Source organism: Lampetra planeri, chromosome 14 (assembly GCF_965212315.1).
Source record: "Lampetra planeri chromosome 14, kcLamPlan1.2.h2, whole genome shotgun sequence".
Classification (NCBI taxonomy): domain Eukaryota; kingdom Metazoa; phylum Chordata; class Hyperoartia; order Petromyzontiformes; family Petromyzontidae; genus Lampetra; species Lampetra planeri.
This window is the reverse complement of record NC_136120.1, coordinates 4,127,743-4,151,244: the sequence shown is the minus strand read 5'-3', so window position 1 is coordinate 4,151,244 and position 23,502 is coordinate 4,127,743. Positions and strand designations below refer to the sequence as shown.

At 46.3% G+C, this 23,502-nt stretch overlaps 1 protein-coding gene across 1 annotated transcript in view; it reads left to right on the top strand.

Moving 5' to 3' along the window:
• LOC144722319 (phosphatase and actin regulator 1-like) overlaps nt 1–23,502 on the top strand; it is a 38,528-nt gene that overhangs the window by 2,510 nt on the left and 12,516 nt on the right. The window contains exons 2-8 of the mRNA XM_078600480.1: nt 10,933–11,013; nt 11,735–11,917; nt 12,971–13,174; nt 13,530–13,977; nt 14,648–14,940; nt 17,080–17,236; nt 19,798–19,853. Of these exons, the coding sequence (XP_078456606.1) occupies nt 10,933–11,013; nt 11,735–11,917; nt 12,971–13,174; nt 13,530–13,977; nt 14,648–14,940; nt 17,080–17,236; nt 19,798–19,853 (1,422 nt within the window). The remainder of the gene's footprint in view (nt 1–10,932; nt 11,014–11,734; nt 11,918–12,970; nt 13,175–13,529; nt 13,978–14,647; nt 14,941–17,079; nt 17,237–19,797; nt 19,854–23,502) is intronic.

Genomic DNA, 23,502 nt, shown 5'->3' with positions numbered 1-23,502 from the left:
ATTATCGTCACACCTAGATGGGGTGGCTGGGTGGTTGTAGTGTAACTGCTACCTTATGTATTGGTTTTACTGTAATTACTCTTTGTTCTTTCGGTAAAGTCACGTAGAAAGAAAATAAATTAAATAAGTACGACGTTTCGATTGCAACACAAGCAGTCGTCATCAGGTAGAACTAAATTTGAGAGAGAGAGACAAAACACAGACACGGAGACACACAGACAGACACACAAGCAGAGAGAGACAACACAGACACACAGAGAGACACACAACACGTGTCTGTGTTTTGTCTCTCTCTCAAATTTAGTTCTATATGATGACGGTTGCTTGTGTTTTAATCGAAACGTCGTACACTATTATTTAATTTATTTTCTTTCTACGTGACTTTACCGAAAGAACCAAAGAGTGATTCCTGTAGTCACGAAAGCTTCAAATCAAGTTTTTTACTGTAATTGTTTAATGGTTACATTGGGCATATAGACGGAATAGCTGGTCTTGTGATAGTCCTGGGCCATAGTGTTGGTTGCTCTAGTGATAGTATGAACTCATCCATTGGTAAATGCTCCGGTCTTCTTCACCATATTTTGTAGGAATCAAATCCATCTACTTTAGAACAGAAGTCCAATGTGCCTACCCCGAGCACCACAAGAGCCACAGCACTGGAACATTTCACTAATTAATTCACGTGGAGTGCCATGGCGCGCAGTGGTCTACTTATGCGAGCAGTGCCGCAGGATCGGTGATGTCTTAATCTGGAGGAGTGAACAGCGGGCATTGTGTACAATGTGTGTAACATGGCTAGGACTGGGCTGGTTTGCCACATCTCGTGCCATACTGCCAATTATGAATTAACTAGCTTTACTACCCGGCTTCGCCCGGGACTTGGATTCACCACGCCCGGCCGCCTTTGTCCCCTCAGTGGCGATGTTCACACACCACACGAATTACTCGTTTGAAGCTGAGTCGACCTAGGGGAGGCCCAGGACCAGTTCAAATAATCTGTCACCTGTGGTGGCCGTGAGCGGGAATCGAACTCGGGTCGCCAGGTTCGTAGCGCGCTAACCACTACCCCACACACACACACGTCCATAGGTACACATACATGCGCTTGCAGCAGACAAATAATAAAGCAATGCTGCGCGAAGAACGCCTTAGACCTGCAACACATTTGTATGCCACTTTACTCGCGGAGGGTGGGGGGGGGATGCGTGACATCAGCAGGCACACTGCGTGACGCTTCCGCATGCGGATGACGTCACAGCTCACTTGCCGTGCAAAATATATGCATTATTGCACCCCCCCCCCCACAACATTTTTTACAAAAGTCTATTTTTTTGAATTTTTTGCATTGTGTACAGTTTGTAAACTACCCACATGCCACATTTCAAGTTTGTTGCATGTCGGGAAGTATGCTAAACATTTTGAACAGACACACATTTACAAATTTCCCTTTTATATTCCTAGAAGATAGATAGATGAGCTTTATTCGGAGTGACGCTATTGCCCCTTTTCCTGATGACGACCGCTTGTGTTGCGATCGAAACGTCGCAGTTTTTTGTTATTTTTATTTGAAACTATCTACGTGACTTTACCGAAAGACCCGAAGAAAATAAAAAGTGAGGTAAAAAAATGTTTGTTATGCATCGATTATATGATGCTTTCTAACGTGTGTGTTGTCTTCGGAAGTAGTTAATTTAGACCTGCAGTCTTAATTTAGGAGCGTTCGTGACTGCAGGAATTATTCTTTGGTTCTTTTCGGTTAAGTCACGTCTAAAAATAAAATAATAACTCAAAACGTAATGTGTTATTTTATTTTGAGTTATTATTTTATTTTTAGACGTGACTTAACCGAAAAGAACCAAAGAATTAGACCTGCAGGTTGCTTTTTGGGCAAAATGATTTTCCATACGAGTAAATATACGACTAGTTTCAGCTGGGTACGTCAGGCATAGCAACACAACTTTACCATACAGGATATTTAATGTTTACGAGAGATATTGTGCCCTCCGCTCCCCCCCCCACCACCCCACACCATCCCCTGCTGTCGACGGACGGATGGAGGGATGGATGGAGATACAGGGTTCATGTATAAACACTTTTAACCTCAGTTAGTAAGCATTAAAACGTATTATAAGACTACTTAAACTGAAAGGCACTATTATATATTTAAAGCGTTAACGCATTTAAAAACATCCTATGATTAATGTTGTTACTCTGAGAAAAATTGCATCATTTTATATTTAAACGACATCACAAAGGTGTCACCAACTACAAGACGGTCACTTATGATGAACGCACTGCAGGCCTGGATATCCGGAACCGCGCACAGTGTATCGCACGGCAATATTAGACATCACAAGTAACGTTCCAATGACACAAACGCAATCGAGCGGAACCCTGGCACGGTATGCGCGGCTTCTTGCAATCGAGACAGTGACCAATCGACTTGGAAAGGCACAGCACTCAAATGTTTTCTTTTGTCGCTCCATCCCAACAATTACTTGAAGAAGCTAATTAAGTGAGATCTCTCGTGAAGATTTTTTTTAATTTCCCCGACGGGCGATAGTGTCACTCCGAATAAAGCTCATTAATTCATAATTGGCAGTGTGGCACGAGATGTGGCAAGCCAGCCCAGTCCTAGCCATGTTACACACATTGTACACAATGCTCGCTGTTCACTCCTCCCGATTAAGACATCGCCAATCCTGCGTCACTGCTCGCATAAGTAGACCACTGCGCGCCATGGCACTCCACGTGAATTAATTAGTGAAATGTTCCGGTGCTGTGGCTCTTGTGGTGCTCGGGGTAGGCACATTGGACTTCTCTTCTTAAGTAGATGGATTTGATTCCTACTAAATATGGTGAAGAAGACCGGAGCATTTACCAATGGATGAGCTCATACTATCACTAGAGCGGCCAGCACTATGGCCCAGGACTATCACAAGACCACCTATTCCGTCTATATGCCCAATGTAACTGTAGTGACATTGGGGATGTCACTGTGGGGTGCCAGCCCGGGAGAGCCGTGGCGTGCGATGTACTTACTTCGCGGACAGCATCGTGTGTGTTGCTGAGTAAGGCCGGCTCTAACAGAGCACGGCGTGCGATGCACCACCATCGCGTACACCCCGTAGGTGGGTGTCGTACCAGCCCTAGCGGGGCTTTGTGTGCGCTGGGATAGCGTAGGCACCATGCATGGCGTGTAGTGGCGGCTCTCACAGGGAGGAGCGGGAGAGTGTCAGCCCAGGGAAAGGGTTGCCCCGGGTCATGGCACTCTGGTTGACCCCGGAGACACGTGATCCGGAGTGTCCACAGAGAAGCCCCCAGGGGGTGATCACGTGTCCGGGGAAGAGTTCTCGAGAGGGATCGAGAGGGAGCTGGAACGCTCGTGAAGGTGGGCGGGGCCGAGGGCGCAGCCGGCCCCGACCCGGGAGGATATAAGGTGGGTCCCTGAGAGGGACTCGGGTCGCTACGTTCTACAAGCTGGAAGCTTCACGTCCTACGTCTGAAGAGGCACCAACACGTGGCTGGGACCCGAGTGAGGGTCCGGTCTATCGTAGCTGTAACTCCTGTGTGTAGTGTAGTTAGCTGGGTGGTCACCACCACTACATTTAACGCATTGGCTTCTGTGGTGCATTGTGTTTACGCAACTGACGAGAACTGGGACTTTTAATGTACTGGGAAGACTAACAAATTCCCAGGACAGCAGCCTCAAAGGGAGGACGTCCTGGGAAAACCAGGACGAACAGCAACCCTGATGCGGGCGTGCTCGCAGCGGCTGTGTCGCTGTGACCCAGTATGCCCCCTCGTGTCTCGACATGGTCGTGTGGAATTTCTCTCCGTTGCTTGAAGCTGAGCTTTCCCATTCTCGCTCACGGCGCTGGTGAGCCGTCAATGGCCCCTCTGTGCAGCCAAATAGCGGCGCTCGCTCGCTTGCCCCTGCCTTGCACCCACCGCGTCTGACACTCCGCAACACGCATGCCGCTGGCTTGTCGTGTGGCAGCCCAGCGTGCCACGCTTTGTCACTGCAGCCTACCGTGCCATCTAAATGCCAAGCGGTGATGTTGATGATATGTGACAACAAGGCCCCCTTTCACTTATTTCCTCATCTGTTGCATATGATTTTTGCACAGTTGCTGAGCACGGAACCAAAGGCCCAAAACGTCGAGTGGACAGCAACGAACAGCATTTGTCATCGTTGTAATGGATAAGAATTAACATGTTAGATAAATCGAGCAAGGTCAAAATTTAAGGTTATAAGAGCTTTGGAAGAGAGAAAATGGGAAGTCCAGCAGAGCATAGTGCACTCTTTTTACGCATTAAAAATAAAATACAATTCTGTTTATCTCACATTTTATAACTTCCAAAAAATGCTTACGGAGAGATTGCCACTGCTAATTCCACTTTTATCATTCTATTTTAACACATAATTTCAAATCGAAGAATTGGATTTTTTTTTTTTACATCTCAACAACGAGAATTTTGGCACATTAGGTGGTATTGCCATTATACGTAATTCACACAGGTTTAAATCTTGACTTAAAGCTTTCGTGACTGCAGGAATTAATATTATTTGGGTCTTTCGGTAAAGTGACAAAGATAGGTTCAAAGAAAATAACAAATAAACTCCTTAAAAATATTTTTTTTAAACGGTTTTATTAACAACTTCGTTTAACTCACGGTCGAGAAGTACGTCAATGAAACGGTGCCTGCTCCCACATCAACGCTTACTTGAATTCATTGATTACTTCCGTAACTCGTTCACACGGAGCAGGCGCGCCTGAGACACGTGGCACCTGCTTCTTAGGCGAGGCGATTCCAGAGTTTAGGGGCCGTGCCGTTTTTTACCTACACAAATATATATAAATAAGAAGGCGTCCATACAAAATGTAAATTTGCTTTAGAGTAGCGAATTCATTGATTAATTGTGTCTGTATATATGGATGGTTTCATGAACGAATCTTTGTTGATAGCCAGTGGGTTTTCAAAGTACCTTCGTCTTAGAGAAATCAATTTCGGGTGAGCCCAAAATTCAACCGAGAAGATGGGTACAAACTAAGCAATCATTGGAAGGACGTTATCAACCAGTTTTAAGTCATAACTGGCTGTGATGTTCCCATCCTACCACCTTCCAATGTTAGTTGTTATTTTCGGCTCTCCGATTTTACATTAACAGGTTAAATTTCTCACACTTACACAGCCACCTTCGTGCGCCGACCTAGAGGTTGCGGCTCAGTGATCCTCCATTAACATGCTAATCTCTCACATTAACATAGCCACCTCAGCACGCTCGTCGTGGAGGCCATTCACCGATCTTACATTAGCATGCTAATTTTTACCTGGCAGCCCTTTAATTGGTGGAAAACCCACCACCGTTGCGGTCGCTGTCCACCACTTACATTAACATTAGCTGCCCCGCCTATGCTGCTCACATTTGGGCTATGCCCATTTCAAACCTTTATAAACAGTTTGCCTTTAGAAGCTAACCCCCTTTTCCTGGTGACGACCGCTTGTGTTGCGATCAAAACGTCGTAGTTTTTTGTTATTTTCTTTGAACCTATCTACGTGACTTTACCGAAAGACCCAAAGAATATTCACACAGGTTTAGGGCAGGTTCGGGTTGTGCGATTTCACGTATATGCGGCCAACCTATTTCTAACCAAAATTCGCTCTCTGTGGTTTGAATTCACTCATATGTGGTCGGACGTAGGACAACATTGTACGTGTGTGTACTGTGTATGTACTGTGTGTATGTGTGTGTGTACTGCATGACCGGCTCCAGTTTATCAGCAGAGGTCTCACTCCGAATCAGTCGAGCGGCAATATCTTTTCATCGGTTGCGTAACGCTGTGTGGAAGCTACCTGGTCTGTCGCTCCGCACGAAGCTTCAGGTCTTCTCGGCCACGGTCATTCCCTCCCTTCTCTACGCTTGCGAAACGTGGACCCCCCTAGTGGAGCATCTTCGCCGGTTGGAAACATTTAGGCTGGCCTGCCTACGATCCATCCTGGGTTTAACCAGGCTGGATTGTGTGAGGAGCTCACAAGTCCTTGAAAGATCTGGGCAAAGTCCTATCAGTGAGCTCCTCCGGCAGGCAAGGCTGCGTTGGCTGGGTCATGTAGCCCGCATGCCCAGCCACCGCATGCCTAAACAGCTTTTGTTCGGCCGGATCGAGGGGGCTAAACGGGCGCGGCACGGGCTAGAGAAGAGATGGAGTGATGTGGTACAGGAGGACGTGGAGCTGAGTGGACTTGCCGATGACTGGTACCAGCGGTGTCAAGATCGGCCTCAGTGGAGGAGGCTCGTGAAGGACGCTACTGGGCAGTTGGAGGCAGTCGCCCTCCAACAACAACGGAGGGCGGAGGAGCGACGCTCACAACAACGAGCGGAGCGCTGGGTGGCTAAAGCACAGCAAGTTGGCACAGTAGGGGGCACAGGTGGTGCATCAGCCACTCGTCTCGGTCATCTCGGTCAGTCGACCCGTGGCACCTGGGTCTGCCCCGTGACCTCCTGCCAGCGGGCGTTCGACACTTCACGTGGCCTCAGGGTGCACATGGCCTGGCACAAGCGTCGTGGTGACGTCACCGCCACTTAGTGGCGAATGGCGGTTGTTGTTGTGTACTGCATGTGTAGTGTGTGTGTAGCGTGTGTGTGTAGCGTGTGTGCGTATTGCATGTGTACTGTCTGTGTACTGTGTATGTACTACAGTATGTGTGTGGGGGACGAAGGGGGGAGTTAGAGGTGGAGGAGGGGGATAGCGTAGGTGGGTCATTCATTCCATGTTTAAATCCACGCAATATACGATATGCCAATATTAAGTAACAAAAAACTAAATTTTAAAATATCCTTCTACTATGAAGGTTCCCCATACATGCCACAGTACAGTATTGAATATACCTGAAATCTAAGCTGTACTTTAAAGTATTTTTCTCTGTACACCTCTGAATTATTCCTCCACCGTACCTGAAATCTAAGCAGTACTTTGAAAGCTTTTGCTTTATACACCGCTGAATTATCCCTAAAGGCGTTCTCCGAATTATAAGTTTGTGTACATTTTAGACTATCGTGCCTCGTGCTGTTTTTTTAATCGGACTTCACACGTGTACCGTGTTATGTTTGTGACGCGCATCTGATTTTAAAACGAGACCCTTTAATCTCAGTGGGCTCTCACCCTGTTTCAATAAGATAATGACCCAAAGATTGGTCTCCAAGAATGACAATTTTAAGCCACTGACCATGACAATGTGGCCCATATTTACTGGGGCTTTAATCTCCTCACAGTGTGAATCATTATTTTTCTTCTGCTGCTCCTAAATGTCTACCATCTGTACTCCTCACCGTTCATTCACTCCATAAAAACCAGACTCAGGACCATGCCCTATCCTAATGCACGTGTTTTAAACCCTTTGCTCGTTGGCGTAGCGTAGCTGGCGTGGGCCCTGGTGAAATGGATGAAATGGGGTCCCCTGCCCAGTTTCCCTCCCCCTCCCTGCTTCGTAGCCCAGAACCTGTGCCCCAATCTGGCCCCGTGGGCCCAGGTGGAGTTGCACCACCTGCACACTTGATAGCTTACGCCACTGATCTTCACGCCACCTCAGCCAACTGGCAGTGCTCACACGCAGCCTTCCACCAAACATAAACTAAGGGAACACGTGGGTCACTCAGTGGCTTCACTTGGTTTCAGGAGTCTGGGTTTCAGGGCCGTCTGTGTTTGGCACCCAAAGGAAGCTCCGATGTGAAGACACAACGGTGGATATGTTAACGCATCACACGTGTGTCGACGCATCCACCGTTGACTTCAACTCAAGTGATGCAGCCTTCCTGGGTGGTGCTCATTTTACCGTTCCTGATTTTAAAATGTGTTGAGTCACTCTCTAGCTGGGCTATATATGTATGTTGAACTTCTTTCGTGCTGTGCATAGCCAACCGTACTAATCAGAGGTGCGGGGGGGGACAACCTAACAAAACGCAAAATGCAGTTCTAAACAGAGGAGTTTTCAATCTAGATTTAAAAGTGCATAGCTCCAGTCGCTTCCAAATATCGAGAGGAAGAGTATTCCAGACGGCCGCAGAAGCGCATCTGAAAGCGTGCGATGCGGTGACCATCTTTGTTTGATGGCTAGCCAAAAGCCACTGCGAGGATGACCGGAGTTCGCCTGCTGGTTTATACTCCTTGATCAGATCAGCAAGTTAATGTTCATCTGTATTATATATTTATCTCTATATGTGACTGTGCCTTCTCTATTTAAATGCGAAGTCATTTATAGTCATTTGGTAATGTAGTGGTGGATGGAGGCCTGTCCATGTCATGTAAGTTATAAGAGTTGTTTGACCATACCCCATCATGCAAGTCCGTGCATGGTGATGATCTCAGGGGGTGGTCAGGATTGGTTCAGATTTAATTTGACTCCGATGTTAACCGTGGCCAGGAATCGAACTCTGATAACCAGGTTCACTGGCCAATGTATGAATCACCGCTCCACCTATTCCCTTTATTTAACCGTAACTCTGATGCCCGGTGTCTTTAGTATGAAATAAAATATAACTTTTCTTATTAATAGGAGCAAGAGATTTATCACAATGGGAACTAAGATTTGGCTAAAGATCTTAAAGAATAATTTGAAAACAAATGCTGCTGCCTCTTGAGTGGCAAAATAAACACTTGTCATGAATCATAGCCAAAATGCAGTTTTACGGCGCATTTATTGAAGCATCTATCAAACATATTGGCCAAAAATCACCATGAATATTTATGAATGCCTTTCATAAGGTAGCATAATTTATGCATCACCAAAACAGATCAAGGCTTTCGAATTTTGGGAGCGTATGTTCGTAGCTTCGTGCTTCGCTTGTAATGTCTTGCCAAATTAGCCGTGCAGTGAAGGCCACATCACTGGTGGTGTTGGACGAAATAAACTAATTGGAGGTGGTCAGGGGGGGGACCTCACAGTGGCCATGTCGGTGCATTGAGCCAGAAGCACGTGATTAAACTATGTTGTTTGTTACACAGTTTCATGGTATCACTGTACAGTGTCGATTATTACGTGGTATTAATGTTTGTAAATACGATAGAACATCGAGGGGGGGGGGGGTGCCGCATTTGTTTACTCAATTAAATTGGCATAAACATGCATACAAATAGACAAAAATATCATGTAAAAAGTTACTGTATTTATGGTATCGTACATACTACTCTGCGTGGAGTGATGTAGTACTTACTACTATGCTCTTGTTTCAACAACATTTGTGTTTTACTTTCACCAAACTGGTACAGCCTTTGTCGCGGTTTTTCCGGTTTCGCCAGATTCGCCAGATCAACTCGGGATCACCGGATACTGTAAGCCGGATAATTGTGCGCCGGATATTATAATCGATGATAAGTTGTAATGACTTAGCATTTTAGGTGTGTAAATATAATACCTGTCAACCCATATGGTTTACCCGTATTCTTGTACAGGGAACGTGCGTTGTCAGGTCCATACGTCGTACAGCCGTTTCAATGCAAGCAACAAATTTTTGTCTTTGTTTGTGTTTCTCCCCTTGTGATGGGACTTTGTAGGATGAACGTTGAGATTTATAAGAAGCACGGGGTGACCAATACGGTCTGAATTGGTCTTCAATAATGTAGGGCACTGATAAGGGGTTGACAGGTATCTTTGACACTCCAACTCTCATCAGACTCGTTACATCTGGGTTCTCCTTTCCGGGCATGTAGAGACATAGTCTCGGTTCTTGACAAGTAGTGGTGAACATTCGCCCTGGCAATTTGATCAATTATTGTGATTGCTTAATGGACTAGTAACTAATTGGCATGTTCTGTTTATGTGACAAACCTTACTAATTGGCTGTGTCGGGTGGTGGCGGGTTCAACGACACATTTATATTCACGTGATCTACCCCCAAAAAAACCTGTTATGGATAATATTGCTCACGAAAGCCGACTACATGCTAAAGTGACGGAGGTTGCTTGACCATATTTCAACACGCTCATCAGTGCAGATTGGAGAAGCGAGGGTGCCTCGGACCAGTTCAAATATCACTCGCCACTGGTGCTAGCGTTGGCGAGGAATTCAATAATCACTGGGTTGTGAACCACAACTCCACCCACATAGAATAATAACAGGTGAATACAGTCGATTTAGACACGCGCTCCGATGCATGTATCGTGATTGTGAGAAGGGTTTTCATCCAGGGAATGGATGCATCGTTGCACATATGGGTCGCTGGTTGCATCTCCTGGCGCGGCATTCAAGACAATGGAGCACCCAGCAATGTAAATGGGTGCACCGCAGTCAAGTCGGTTGTTAAGTCGCGTGTGGTGGGGTAAAGTGTGGGTGCTCTCACCTCTTCCAAGACATGTGGCCATTGTTGGAGAGTAGGGTAAGATATCCTCGAGATAAGGCCCTCTAGAGCTTCCTCTTCTAGTGAAAGCAAAGGTGTGAACAAGGAATTTCAGGGTTACACCTTTGCCAACAGGTCTCATAGTTCCAGTCTCATCACCATTTTTAAAAGCAAAAGCTGGTTGCACACTTACATCTTCTGTTACTTTTTCACATCAAGCCACTCCACGGTTATGGTTTTTGAGCTTGAACGTGTGGAGATTGTGGTTTCTTACACCACACACATTTTCATCAAGTGCTTGCCCAAGTAAAGCTTTCCTTGGTAAGGTTTGGCCAATTTCTTTCCTCCATAAATGTGATATAAGAACGAAGAGACCTTCATGTGAACACACTCGAGCATCAGAAACATTGGAATGATTTAAAAAAAAAAAGCCAAAGTTCAAAAAAGCCTCCAAAACGACAGAAGTTGGTCACTCGTAAAAAAAAAATAGAAATTACGTCCACGACACCCAAATAATTTTTTTCATTATCTCAAGCATTGAACCTGTGCACTTTTCCTCTCTCCCACTCACATGACACATTGTTTGACGTTTGCAGCGCTGGAGAGAAAGTTCTCGGAGCGACAGAGCAGAGAGCAGCTCATCCAGCGCGGCCTGCTGAAGGAGGCTCCAGAAAAAGGTCAGGAGTGGTGGATAACACTCTCGCTGCAGAGTGAGCTCACACGGGGGACAACAATTCGATCATCGCATAACCATAACTTTTGCTTTTGTGTACTTGTTTACCTATCTACCTAAACACTTGGCTATCAAACTTGCTTGCTTGTTTTCCTGCATGCATGCCAACCTTGGATGCGCCTACCTATCTGCCAACCAACATTCTTGTTTCTAAATTTGTATCAATTGTACGCCAGTTTTACGATGTGCATGGCGTTAGGTGCAGTATTTCACTTTCTGGCTCTGCCACTTTGTGGAACTACCCGGACTGCGCATAATTTATGTTCATTGAAACCCATCCAATGAAGGCTCACATGGTGCAATGAAGAATGTCCTCTCGTAAAGCCTCACCTCTTCTCCATTGTCCATTCTCTTCCTCTTCCCACCCCTCGCCCCTCCACTCCTTCCCGTCCCCCCCTTACCCATTCGTGATCCCCTAAGTGCCATCTATTGTGGTCATTCATTTCTCAATCCATGCACGCCCCCCCTGCCATCTAAATAATTTTATTCTGTCACCATTTTTTGAACGCTCTAAATAAATATGAGATTATATATTTGCATTATAAACCAAACACATTGCTCGTCAAAGTTGCCGCGCGGCTCTCTCGCGGCCGCTCTTGACGCCGAGGCTGCGGAGCTATCGTGGGTGATGGTTGGCAACACTCGACGGCACGGCGCTTGCGCAGATGGAGAGGTCGGGCCTAAGGAGGGCGACGAGGGCGGCCACACGGCGGAGAACGGCCACACGGTGGGCGAGCAGCCGCTGCTGTCGGGCGTCGCCGAGCTGGAGGAGACCGAGACGGCGACTGGGTCGGCCACGGAGCCTGATGGTTGCCCCGAGTCACAGCCGGTGCTCCCTGAGGAGACCGGTAAGAGCGAGGACTGCGACAAAACCACCGAGCGTGCAGATATTCGTCAATCGCACAAAAAGTAGGCAGGCGGGTTCACATGACGCAGCGCTAACCAATGGGATTGCTCGATCCACAGATCGCTGGGCAGTGAATCGACGACGTGATTAAGTCTCGATTATTCTGCGATTCAGCCCAATTGAGTGCATGCACATATTGTATGTGGACGATAGCTGATCCGTGATTTTGTCAGCTGTCCGATTTAATCGTATTAGAGCGCCAAACACCGATTATGTTTACATTTAAAATGTATGCTGCAGAGCACCGGTGATGCACCTGGATTCACAAGTATAAAAACATTTCCTGCGATATAGCACATGCACAGTCGTTTGTTTCGCTCCACTTCTGGATGAGAGTCTCTCCATACCACGTGGCTTGAGTATTTGACAATGTTTCTCCATGCTAGTCAGTGAGGGTTGGTGAAGGCATACTCAGGATCAGCTTAGCTATCCCTTGCCACTGATGCTATTCTTGGACAGCAATCAAAACTCGTGTTGCTAAGCGATTAAACCTGAGTGTGCTAACCGCTGCACCACCTGTCATATTACATGCATTTTATCACCTGCAAATCCTCAAGGTATATGATTACATATTTGTGGATGACAGGATGACAGATAACGGATTTTTATTGTATGCATCATGATTAAATCAAATACAATTGTTTTTACTTTTTATATTTTCACCATAATAATTACTATTCTCTGTAAATCCTTGCTACCTATCTAAAGGTCGTACTTCATATCCTGTCCAGGGCTTGACTCAGACCACCATCCCGTAGGTGTAAATTAACAACTTTTTGTAGAACGGTCTACATGAGAAAGTGTAATTTCCTGCGTTGTATTTGTGAAGCACAACAGCTCCAAAATCATTGCACCAGGGAAACAACCTGCTAGCCTTCGACTGTCGCATCCCATCCCGTTCGTTGCCACCTCTGGACACATTCCGAACGAACGCACACATCTGCAGAGAAAATCAAACGAGAGAGCCGTCGATGTTTGCACACTCCTTCCCCAGTGGAGCCCGGGCCTTCACCAGCCCCAGCGAGCTCCACCACCGCGCCGCCCCGCACGCCGCCGTCTATGCCGCCCAAGAAGGGGCCCCCAGTGGCGCAGGGCAGCCGCGAGTCGGCGGGGAGCGAGACGCCGCCGCCGTCGTCTTCGAAACAACCGCCGGCCCTACCGCCGAAACCGCTCGCTCGCCCGTGCGCTCACATTACCGGTAGGCGCGCAGGAGGGGCACGGATTCGTTTCGGCGTTGCAACCGCGACCGGCATTATCACCGATGTGTGGCATCATTTAGATCACGCGATTGCGCTGGATGTCACGAGAACTCGGCAGCTATGTATGTATGTTGAAGCGGCGGCGTTGATAGTGATCTTGTTGTCTGTAGGGCTCTCTAGAGCTCGCCCTAGTCTAAGGCCCTTCTGTAAGGAGGGGAGTGAGCAGGAAACTGCCGAAATGCTTTTTGCCTTTCTATCCATATTGCCGCTAGCATGGTCACTGTAAACGCAGCGCTGTTATCAGTATGGGCGGTGGTTGTGCTGATGGTGCCGCATGCCTCCGTTCATCTGCAGGGGACTCGGTCGGCCAGGGCGGTCGTTCTTCTCCGACGGTGCCCCCCAAGAAGGTTTCTGCCATCAGCGCGGCGGCTGCTGCCGTGGAGTCGACGCTGTCAGCTCGCCACAGCGCGGCCCGGCACGGCCTGGCGCACCAGATTTCTGCCCCTGCCTCCCTGGCCTCCACCAGCTCAACGGCAGCATCGCCGCACAGCCACGGGGCGGCACAATCGACACCGCAGGCCGCGACCACCACATCTTCCAGCGCACCCTTCCAGAATTCCACGGGGCACCACGGGCCGGCGATGTCATCGCCTTCACCGCACCTGTCCTCCCTCCACTCCCAGCATGCACCGGTGGGGTTTGTGCCCTCCCAGCATTCCATGGGGCATCCCCTGAAGACGCCGAGCAGCGTCATCGAGGAGCTCAATCGGACACTGGCAATGGCCGCTCACCGCCTGGAGTGGTGCGTATGTGTGTAAATGGCCCACAACAATCATCAGATATTGGGGTGGCTAAAGCACTTGGAGTTGGCATAGTGGGGAGCACCAGGTGGTGCATCTATCAGACACCACAACATTTGGGTCTCTCCCATTGTTCTGACAGCAAGCCTCCACCATTCGGAATGAACCATACACCCCAATGTAAGACTGCCCTGAACACGACTGAAGACTGAGCTTTTTTGGGGGATAAATGAGAGCATTATTGTAATGCGACTCTTTCAATGCAGCTATATCTTACCAGCTCTACCATATGAAAAATAGATTGAATATTGGTTGGCTGTCACTTAATTAAATAAAACCAATAAAAACAGTAGTTGTCTTGATACCTGCTGTTAATTGGCACTGATTGATGCCGATTGTGCATTGACCCTGACTCATGTTTTCCATTGGCATTTATTAGAGCCCTTATAGGAAATCGGTAGCACATGTTGTGCATTTACATTTGGTTTTGCTACCGCTGATCGACACCTGTTTTACTTTGCAATGTATTGACAACTGTTGTTTATTGACACTGAGCCTGCTGCCAATTGACGTTTATGATTGACAGCTGTTCCATAAATTATCGAACCCTGCACTGCGTTCCGTCCTCTACGTTTCCATGTCCCCTGTCCCCCACCGGTCGCCCCATCTCAGCTTCCACAGCTCAGAGTCGGCGCCAGCCGCGGTCCCGAGGGTGGAGGTGAGCGAGGTCCCCACGGTGCAGCTCCGCGTCAGAGCCCATCGTGGCGCTGCGGTGGCTGCGGCAGCGGCGATGGCAGCAGCTGCAGCGGCGGCGGCCGGAGGAGGACGCGACGACGACGACGACGATGACGACGACGCGGGTGGGGGCTGCGATGAGGACAGCGACAAGGAAAACGCCTACTCCGAGTCGGACTCGGACAGTGAAGAGGGCGACGGGCCGGGCGGCACGCGGCTCCGCGTCAAGAGTGAGTGGAGACCCCGACAGGGCAGCAGCGTTCACTCGGGTCAGAATTACTTACTTTAGTTATCGTCTTAGTCTCGTCGACAACAACCAGCAGAGCTCCGAATAGCATGGTTGGCTGCGTTTAGTGCAAAAGCAATTCAACATACATACATATGGGTGTTTCTCTGTGGATTTAATGTATTCAGCATTCAGTAATATATTCCGGTACACTGCAGACTCTGTCAACATGATTAAATTATGTTTGTCTGCATCTTCGTTCAGACGAGTAAGTTTCGTCTGGTCGTAGTCAGAGACCATGCATTGGTCTTTAGTGGAGAGTAGTCGTGGTCTTCATTACGCTCGATGATTTTCGTCCACTCAGAGTCATTGTTGGCTCAAATAATAAACACTTTGTCAACGAACATGTTCATCACGACAGGGGAAAGGCTTATTCTTACTTTTAGCGAGCTACAAAAGCCAATGGGAATGTCAAGGTTTGATCAATTGTCACGTGTCTAGATTCGCGATTCTAATCAAGGGTCAATGTGTTTGCCATCGTAGTGAATGCAGTGCCTTCAGTGGCTGCAGGGTTCACGTGAGCCCATTGCGTGCAAGTTATGCAAATTTAAAATCATCAATTTGCACGTGCATGATTGAACGCATATATCGGTACCCTAAAAAAATAATTGAATAGATGAATTGATACATTGTCACGTGCCTCTGAGCTGTTGCTGTTAAGACAGATAGCTTGGCTACCTTAATTTATAACCACTTAAAAAGCCCGATGTGATCAAAAGTCTCTTGTTTTAAAAAGGGTGTTTCATTGTTCCCAACCATAGAGAGAGAGAGATAGCCTTGAATCATTAACATGTGGAGACGTAGTGAGGCCACACCAGCAGATTGGTTTTCCTTTTCTGTTTGATGCAAGGGAATTCCTCATGCTCTTCACCTACCTTTCTAATATTGACCCTTTTAGCGACGATCGAGAATAAGGCTGCTGCAATAAATATCCACTCCCTCTGATGGGTTTTAGTCGGCTTTGTCATAGTTTCACAATGCCACGTGCTCTAAATATCTCTCGCGATCATCGTCTTCACCATTTAGCCACGAAATGTCCACCACTCATCTTCTTGGTTCTTTCGGTAAAGTCACGTAGAAGGGAAGTAATAAAATAATAAAAATAAAACATAATAAAATAATTCTCACGACGTTTCGGCCACAATGCAAGAAGCCGTCCTCAGGTGAAGACCAGGTCTGTCTCTCGTTTTAAAAAGGGTGTTTCATTGTTCCCAACCATAGAGAGAGACGCTGTCTCCCCAACAGACCTGGTCTTCACCTGAGGACGGCTGCTTGCGTTGTGGCCGAAAGGTCGTGAGAATTATTTTATTATGTTTTATTTTTATTATTTTATTACTTCCCTTCTACGTGACTTTACCGAAAGAACCAAAAAGATGAATCCCTGCAGTCACGAAAGCTTTAAATCGAACTGTCCACCACTCACCGCTAGGATGGAGGCCTCTCCGTGTTATCACCACTCCTCAACAGTGGTGCGACGCCACATTGGTTTAATCCCACCGCCGTTCCATCCCCGCAGTGGCCAATCCTCTCTTGTCACTCTCTCATATCGATCACCAAATCTCGTCCGTCAAGCGTTTTCCCTTGGAGCGATGTGGACTGCCTGAATTTACGTAGCAGTCTCAATGTCTCTCGTTTGCTTTTGCTCTGGATTCGAGTCCTCCTCTTTCTGTCGGGGTAATTCCGAACACATTCCTCTGTGTCCTTTGCACGGGCGTTTTTCAGATTTTCTTTAATTTCATACGTCAGTGTCCCATGTTTTGATCCATATATCATAGCTGGCGGCATGCACTGGCTTGATACATTTCTTATTCAAGCACATTGGTGTGTTAATTTTCCTTGTCAAATTACATTTTCAAAAAGAATCGTAATATTGGTCGGAAAGGCCTACTGATAAAATGTACATTTTCCAGAAGCACTTCAGGCTGCTCTTGCTCGCTTCTTCATTTCACCATTTGATCCCGGCATGCCTTCAATCATTGCCCTATATCTACATTCATCATGTGATGCACTGAAGTTTCAGCTGTAAAGCAAACGTTTGTCCCTCCAACGTGTCGCCTGCCCCCCATCTCCTGCGTTGAGCAAGGTTCCCTGGCTGCTAAGGTTATGCGGAAGGACTCGCTGGCGATCAAGCTGAGCAACCGGCCCTCCAAGGAGGAGCTGCAGGAAAAGAACATCCTGCCTCGGCAGACAGACGAGCAGCGCCTTGAGATGCGCCAACAGATCGGCACAAAACTCATCAGGTAGGCGTGTGCGCTTGTGTGTGTGCCCGTACGTGTGCAGAGAAGTAGCGCGGTGGTTAGCGCTCTGCGCTATGATCCCGGCAACGCGCGTTCGATTCCCGCGCAAGACCAACGTTGGTGACAAATATGCGAACCGGTCCTGGTCCTCCCCTAGGTCGATTCAGCCTTAAATGAGTAACTGGTGCGGTGGGCATACATGATCAATGGGGAGATAAAGGCGGCCACGTGTGGAGCTGGCACCCATTCCCTCTTGTACCATGTTGACCTTCATCAATACTTGCTAATTGCAATTGCCCGAAAAAAGTCTATATGGGGGATCTTTGTTTATAGCGGTGCCAAATAATCAAGATGGTGACATGGCCAAGTGTTAGCGCGCTTGGCCCTTGGATTTGCGGTTCAATCCCAACAACTGCCATTTTCTGCACAGTGGACGTTAAAGATGTCGTGTCGTTATTAACAAACAAAAAACTAATAGGTCGGGGTCATGGTCCAAATTTTTCCTAATTTGATACATTACTTGCTATTACCTGATTGTGAAAAAAAATACGAAGAAAAAATTTCCCCAACTGGCACACTAATGCCCCTTTGCAGGCGGGTGCTATATACAGCTTATGCTAAACAGGGACAGCTGCACCTGGGGAGAGGGGGGGGGGTCCCTTGGCTAGACTACAGCAGGATATTCGGTTTGGCTGACGTGATATGTGCTGTCAGGCGATTGGAGTTAATGAGTCATTTAATCAAGCTCCCTATACAAAAAAAAGCCTTGTCGTTAAGGTGGTCAAGCGAGCACTCCACCAGCGCTTTGGGCCCAGCCGCTTGGGCTGAATTCCAGCGCCCCGAAGTCTGCGGTGGTAGTTGGTATCTGAGCGTGGTTTGGACTTCCTCAATGTCAACGGGGGGCCTTAACGTGCGGCAGCAGGTGGTGTGGTGTCGGCATTCGTGCCAGGGAGACCAAGGTGACCTGACTTGCTGCTGCTGCTGCCTGTGGAGGGTTCCTCCAGTCACTCTCGCCCCCTCATTCAGTCTCTTCCCTCGTCACTTTGTTATGTCAACTTGTAACGTGCACAGTACTCGCTCGCTCTCAAAGAGAGAGAATGACACGGAGGCGTGGGGAGCCGGACAAGTGGGAAAGGGCAGCCAGGGAAAGGCAGCAATAATTACCAAATCCCTGCGGTCGTTTATACATGCAGATGTTATGGGATAATTAATGAGTGTTTGCATGTCGGAGAAATCCCGAGCACCCGGGTGAAACCCACGTGTGCGAGGGGGTTACACTCTATCCCATACAAATGGAACAGGTGATATTAGTCCACACTTTGCTGGACTGCATTCTGGTAAGCTACGGTTTAGCACCTCCTCGGACACCCGTGGGGAAGGAGTTCATCAACCTTTGTGGTATCCACCAAACTTCGCTGCCTCTACAGTTGCTGGGTTGCAGCCATGCACAGCCACCACCGGCCAGTTAATTTATCACAACTCCCACGGTCATTGTTCCCATGAACTTCACGCCTTGGTTAGCTCCTCCAGTGTCAAGGGCTCATTCTACCAGATTTACTGTTTTACACTCACCCGTGCTGCGTTCAGCTACCATGTTGCAAGAACAGTACATCTCCTTCCTTCTTCATTCACATTGCTCCACCCACTTTGGAAGATCCTCCCATTGTATCTCTTCCCGACATCCTGTGTACAGGTAGCCTGTTAGTTTGCGTAAAATATAATATTTCATAAAGGTGTACGTGTAAGCATCTACTTAGGCAACATCGACGCTCAATCCGTGTGTGAACACCGGAGGTGATGTGAGGTAACACTCCCTGCCCCGCCGCCCGCCTGTGCGTGCAGAGGAATTTAGAATGTAGAATATTTTTGTCTATGAAGTGTCCAAGTTATAAATGAAAAAAAAATTCAATGCATAACGTCAATAACACCGTCGTAAAAGGAAAATGATTGCTAACAGGCAACGGCCCTTCTGTGTTGCGTATAGATGCTGTGTAGAATATATGCACAATGGAGAAGGGCCATTGCTATGTGATCTATTTTATGTTTTAAAAAAATGAATGGTAGGGTCATTTGAAAAATGTGTTGCATTTTTGTGAATTGTACTTTTGCACTGCTCCGAATGCAGGAGATCACCAAATGCTATAGGTACAGTTTAAATGGGTTTTAGGTGTTCCTACTTGTTTGATGAAAACAAAACGTTATAAAGTCAGGGCCCGCTGTATAATAGTTCAGCCTACGTATGCAATATACTGTATAGAGTTTATTTTATAGCAGCATGCAGGATGTGAACAGCTGAAATACGGGTTAGGGCAGCTCCTTCTGCAGATGTAAAATCAACTTCTCGTGTGTCTCTTACTCGTGTCAACACAAGAGATGCTGGGGTTTAATGTCAGATTAGGTCACTGAGGAAGTGGACCTTCCCTTAAGATTTGGACAACAGCTACCTCGAAAGGAGGTGGCTTGTCAAATCCACAATTTGACTGTTGTGTTCCCCCCCCCCCCTCATATAATAACGTGTATTGATGAAATGACATGAGTGACTTGTGTCCGCGCGTCTTGTGTAGGCGGCTGAGCCAAAGACCCACGGCCGAGGAGCTGGAACAGAGAAATATTCTCCGGCGTAAGTAGCGCAAGGGGGGTTGGGGGGCGTCTGTGGCTCAACGCACATCTCTGACGTCTTCACCGATCACCAGCGATCTACCATGCACATCTCCAGTGTGGTGGATGAATAATTTGTACTTTAATATGGGACCGTTCTTGCCAGTATCAAAATATAACAATAGGTTTTACTCATTCCTTCTTTTTCAAAGGATTATGTTGGGTGTTTTAACATCTTAACACCTGTTTTTAGTGACAGAAAGGGTAAAAACCTATTGTTACATTTTGATACTGGTAAGAAAGGTCCCATATTGTAACTGCTCACCCCGAGCTATAAATGTCCTCATTGTGCTGTTCACCTTTTGGCATTTTTGGTCTTACACTTTGAGGCTAGGCTCAAAAGAAAGCTGTCTCTGGTGTGGACCAATCAGTTTCAAAGACAATGCATGTATTATCAGAGTATGTTTTTTGTTTGCATGTTCACCACAAGTACGTGTGGTTAATGCAGACAGGAGTCATTGAAAGAGGATTCTGTTTAGTGTTTTAACATCTTAAAACAGCTGTTTTATTGCCAGAAAGGGTAACACCTAGTGTTAGAATTAGTGCTTTGTTGCAGAATTTTGGTGGGGGATTCAGCAGGTCATGTTGAAATGAACACCTGTTTAATTTTCAACCGTTTTGTAGTTTGCTTTGTCCTGCTCAGTTTAGGGTTAACATGAAAATGAACAACCTTAAAACTGCGCCAAGATTTACGATTTGGTGTGGTACTCAACATAAACTGGATGATTTAAAATGTATTTTGAAACAAATACATGTTTTGGTCCACCCACTTAAAAATAGAATGTATATTTTTACATCCATCAGCCCTTGAGATTTCCAGACCAAGATTAGCCAGCACCACTCGTTTGAACACAAAAAACTTGGACCTGTTTTGACCTTCAGGGTCTCATCAGCAGAGAGTCATGCTTGGTAAACCAATGCTGCTGGGCTGGCAGATGTAATTGTCCAGTGCCATTTACCTCTGGAACTAGAAAATGGGTGGCACTCGTCAATGCAAAAAGTAATAACTTTAATAAACTCAATAAGTTTTTATGCGATATTATGGTAAAACAATAGTCTGACCATTCATCCCTACACAAAATAAAAAAAAAAGCTATGCTTTGTAGTCCATCAGCTCATTTGAGATGCATTGAGGTCTAGTAATTAAAATGTGCTATTTATTCAGTGTATTGCTATTTACTTTATGTATTTTTCATTGCTAACAATTAATGCTCAACAAACAGCTATCGCAGTGCACACGAAATGCGGAGAATTTGGTCGCAGCGATACGGCGTTTGGCTCGTCCCAATGTTTCTTTTGACGTGTGTCCTGGGATTTTGAGAGCTGCCCCAAAATAACGGCACCCGTGCGGAATTCAGAAATGTTATTTGGAGATACAGTAAATCCCATTTAATGCACCGCTATAGAGAGTGATAGAACGTTAAGCTCCTTTGAATTTAAAAGAAACTAACTTAACGGAATACCGCTGGCAAAACCAGTCGGCAAATGGCATTTTACATTGCTAAAGGGTATTTGAAATTGCAAGTTTCTTAAATGCTCCCATCTCTGTTCGCCCAGCAGTATAAATAGGTTCGTACACAACAGGAGATCCACAGGTCGTGTGCGGTGGAAAGTGGGTAATCTTACCTCTTGAAAGACGTACGGTTAGTGTGGAAGAGTAGGCCAAATAGCCTCTCAAAGGGCACCCTCGAGCTCCCTCAAGTGGAGGCCCTTGCACTGGCCGTGGAAATGTCAGATAAATAAATAAAAGAATTACGGATATAGATGACTGACCTCCTTCAACCTTTCCAACGACCAAACTTTTCGTGGACCACCACATGCCACGAGTCATTTGAAACGACATTTCCTTGGTGAGGATGTTTTTATTTTTATTTTCCACGGACACCCCCCCCCCCTCCCATTATAGTAGCCTCGCGGACCACAAGGGGTCCGCGAACCACCAAAGGTTGGGAATCGATGGTTTAGAGTTTAAAGAGAAAATCTGAAATATGCTGCAGAGATTTCGATTTAAAGCTTTCGTGACTACAGGGATTCATCTTCTTGGTTCTTTCGGTAAAGTCACGTAGAAGGGAAATAATAAACTAATAATAATAATAAAACATAATAAAATAATTCTCACGACGTTTCGGCCACAACGCAAGCAGCCATCCTCAGGTGAAGAACAGGTCTGTCGGGAAGACAGCGTTTGAATGAAACACCCCAGGCTTGGAGCGTATATTTAAGCTGGGTTGGAGGGGGAAGAGCGCCTTGACAAATTAATTTGCATTTCAAGAGGAATTTAGCATATTTATGGGAAATGCAGATATGGGATTAGTCACTATTTTATTATTTCCCTTCTACGTGACTTTACCGAAAGAACCAAGAAGATGCTGCAGAGAATAAATTTGAGGGTTTGTGAACGCGATAATTAGGCACGTAGGGATTCACCCCCTATGCACGCAATTTAATTCATTGTAAAAATTCACAGTTTCAACTCGATTACAAAATATTGTCTCCTTTTTACTGCCTCATATGCATTTTTCTTGTTCGTTCTGTCTCATTCATGTATAACATTGTCATATATTCTTTGGGTCTTTCGGTAAAGCCACGTAGATAGAAAATAAAAATAAAAATATCACGACGTTTCGATCGCAACACAAGCAATCGTCATCAGGTGACTTTACCGAAAGACCCAAAGAATTCCTGCAGTCACGAAAGCTTTAAGTCAAGATTGTCATATTAGTTTTTCTTAAAAATTCAAGTCAATTGTAACATAATAATTCTTACACACACAAATCAATGCCTTTCTCGTGAGCGTAAGAATACACTGTAATCACTTAATTAATGAATGGTTATAGTATTCATGTTAACGGAGGAGAAGATTGGGCGTGACATGGGTGTGGGGGTAATGTTTTTGCTTAACCCGTAACTCATTGCGTAATATCGCGAAAGTAGCTCCAATTTAATTAATGTAGATATATCTCCTGCGTGGCATTAAGTGCAGCTTGTTACGCGTACAAACGATGGCATGTGGACTATCAAGCCTACAAGTACGGTGCATTCCTTTAAATCGGCTGTATGCCTCTGATTAGCTTTTTCATGCAAAATGTAATTTAAATATTAAATATATTACAATATAACTCAATCGTGAAATATATAGCTGGCTCGCTGGTGCACAGGGCTGCTTTCCATTTCAGAGCAATGATCCCGCAGCATTGAGATCCTGAGTTTAAATCCAGCCGGCAAGCTGACGTTCAACTTGGTTCTCGAGTGTTGGCGGTCTCTCATCCTGGTCACCAGTGATTTTTAGGGGGGAAAATACATGATAATTAGTCAATTTAAATTGGATCAAACACACGCATAAAACCATGATATATAGGACATGATGGTGTGCTCTCTAGTGTGTGGTAAGGAAATTTAATTGCAATTACTCCGAAAGCATTTGAGTGGTATCATCTGGGTCCCGCTACTTGACATGATGTCATGTTTGGGTGGCTACAGGAGCCCTTTGTCTCATGCGATAATTTTCATTGCACAATTACACTGTGAATGGTTTTAGCAGGTATGTAAATTGGCGTGATGTTTTTTTTTATGTGCATGAATTACAGTTAATTTGCAATGCCATGGATTCC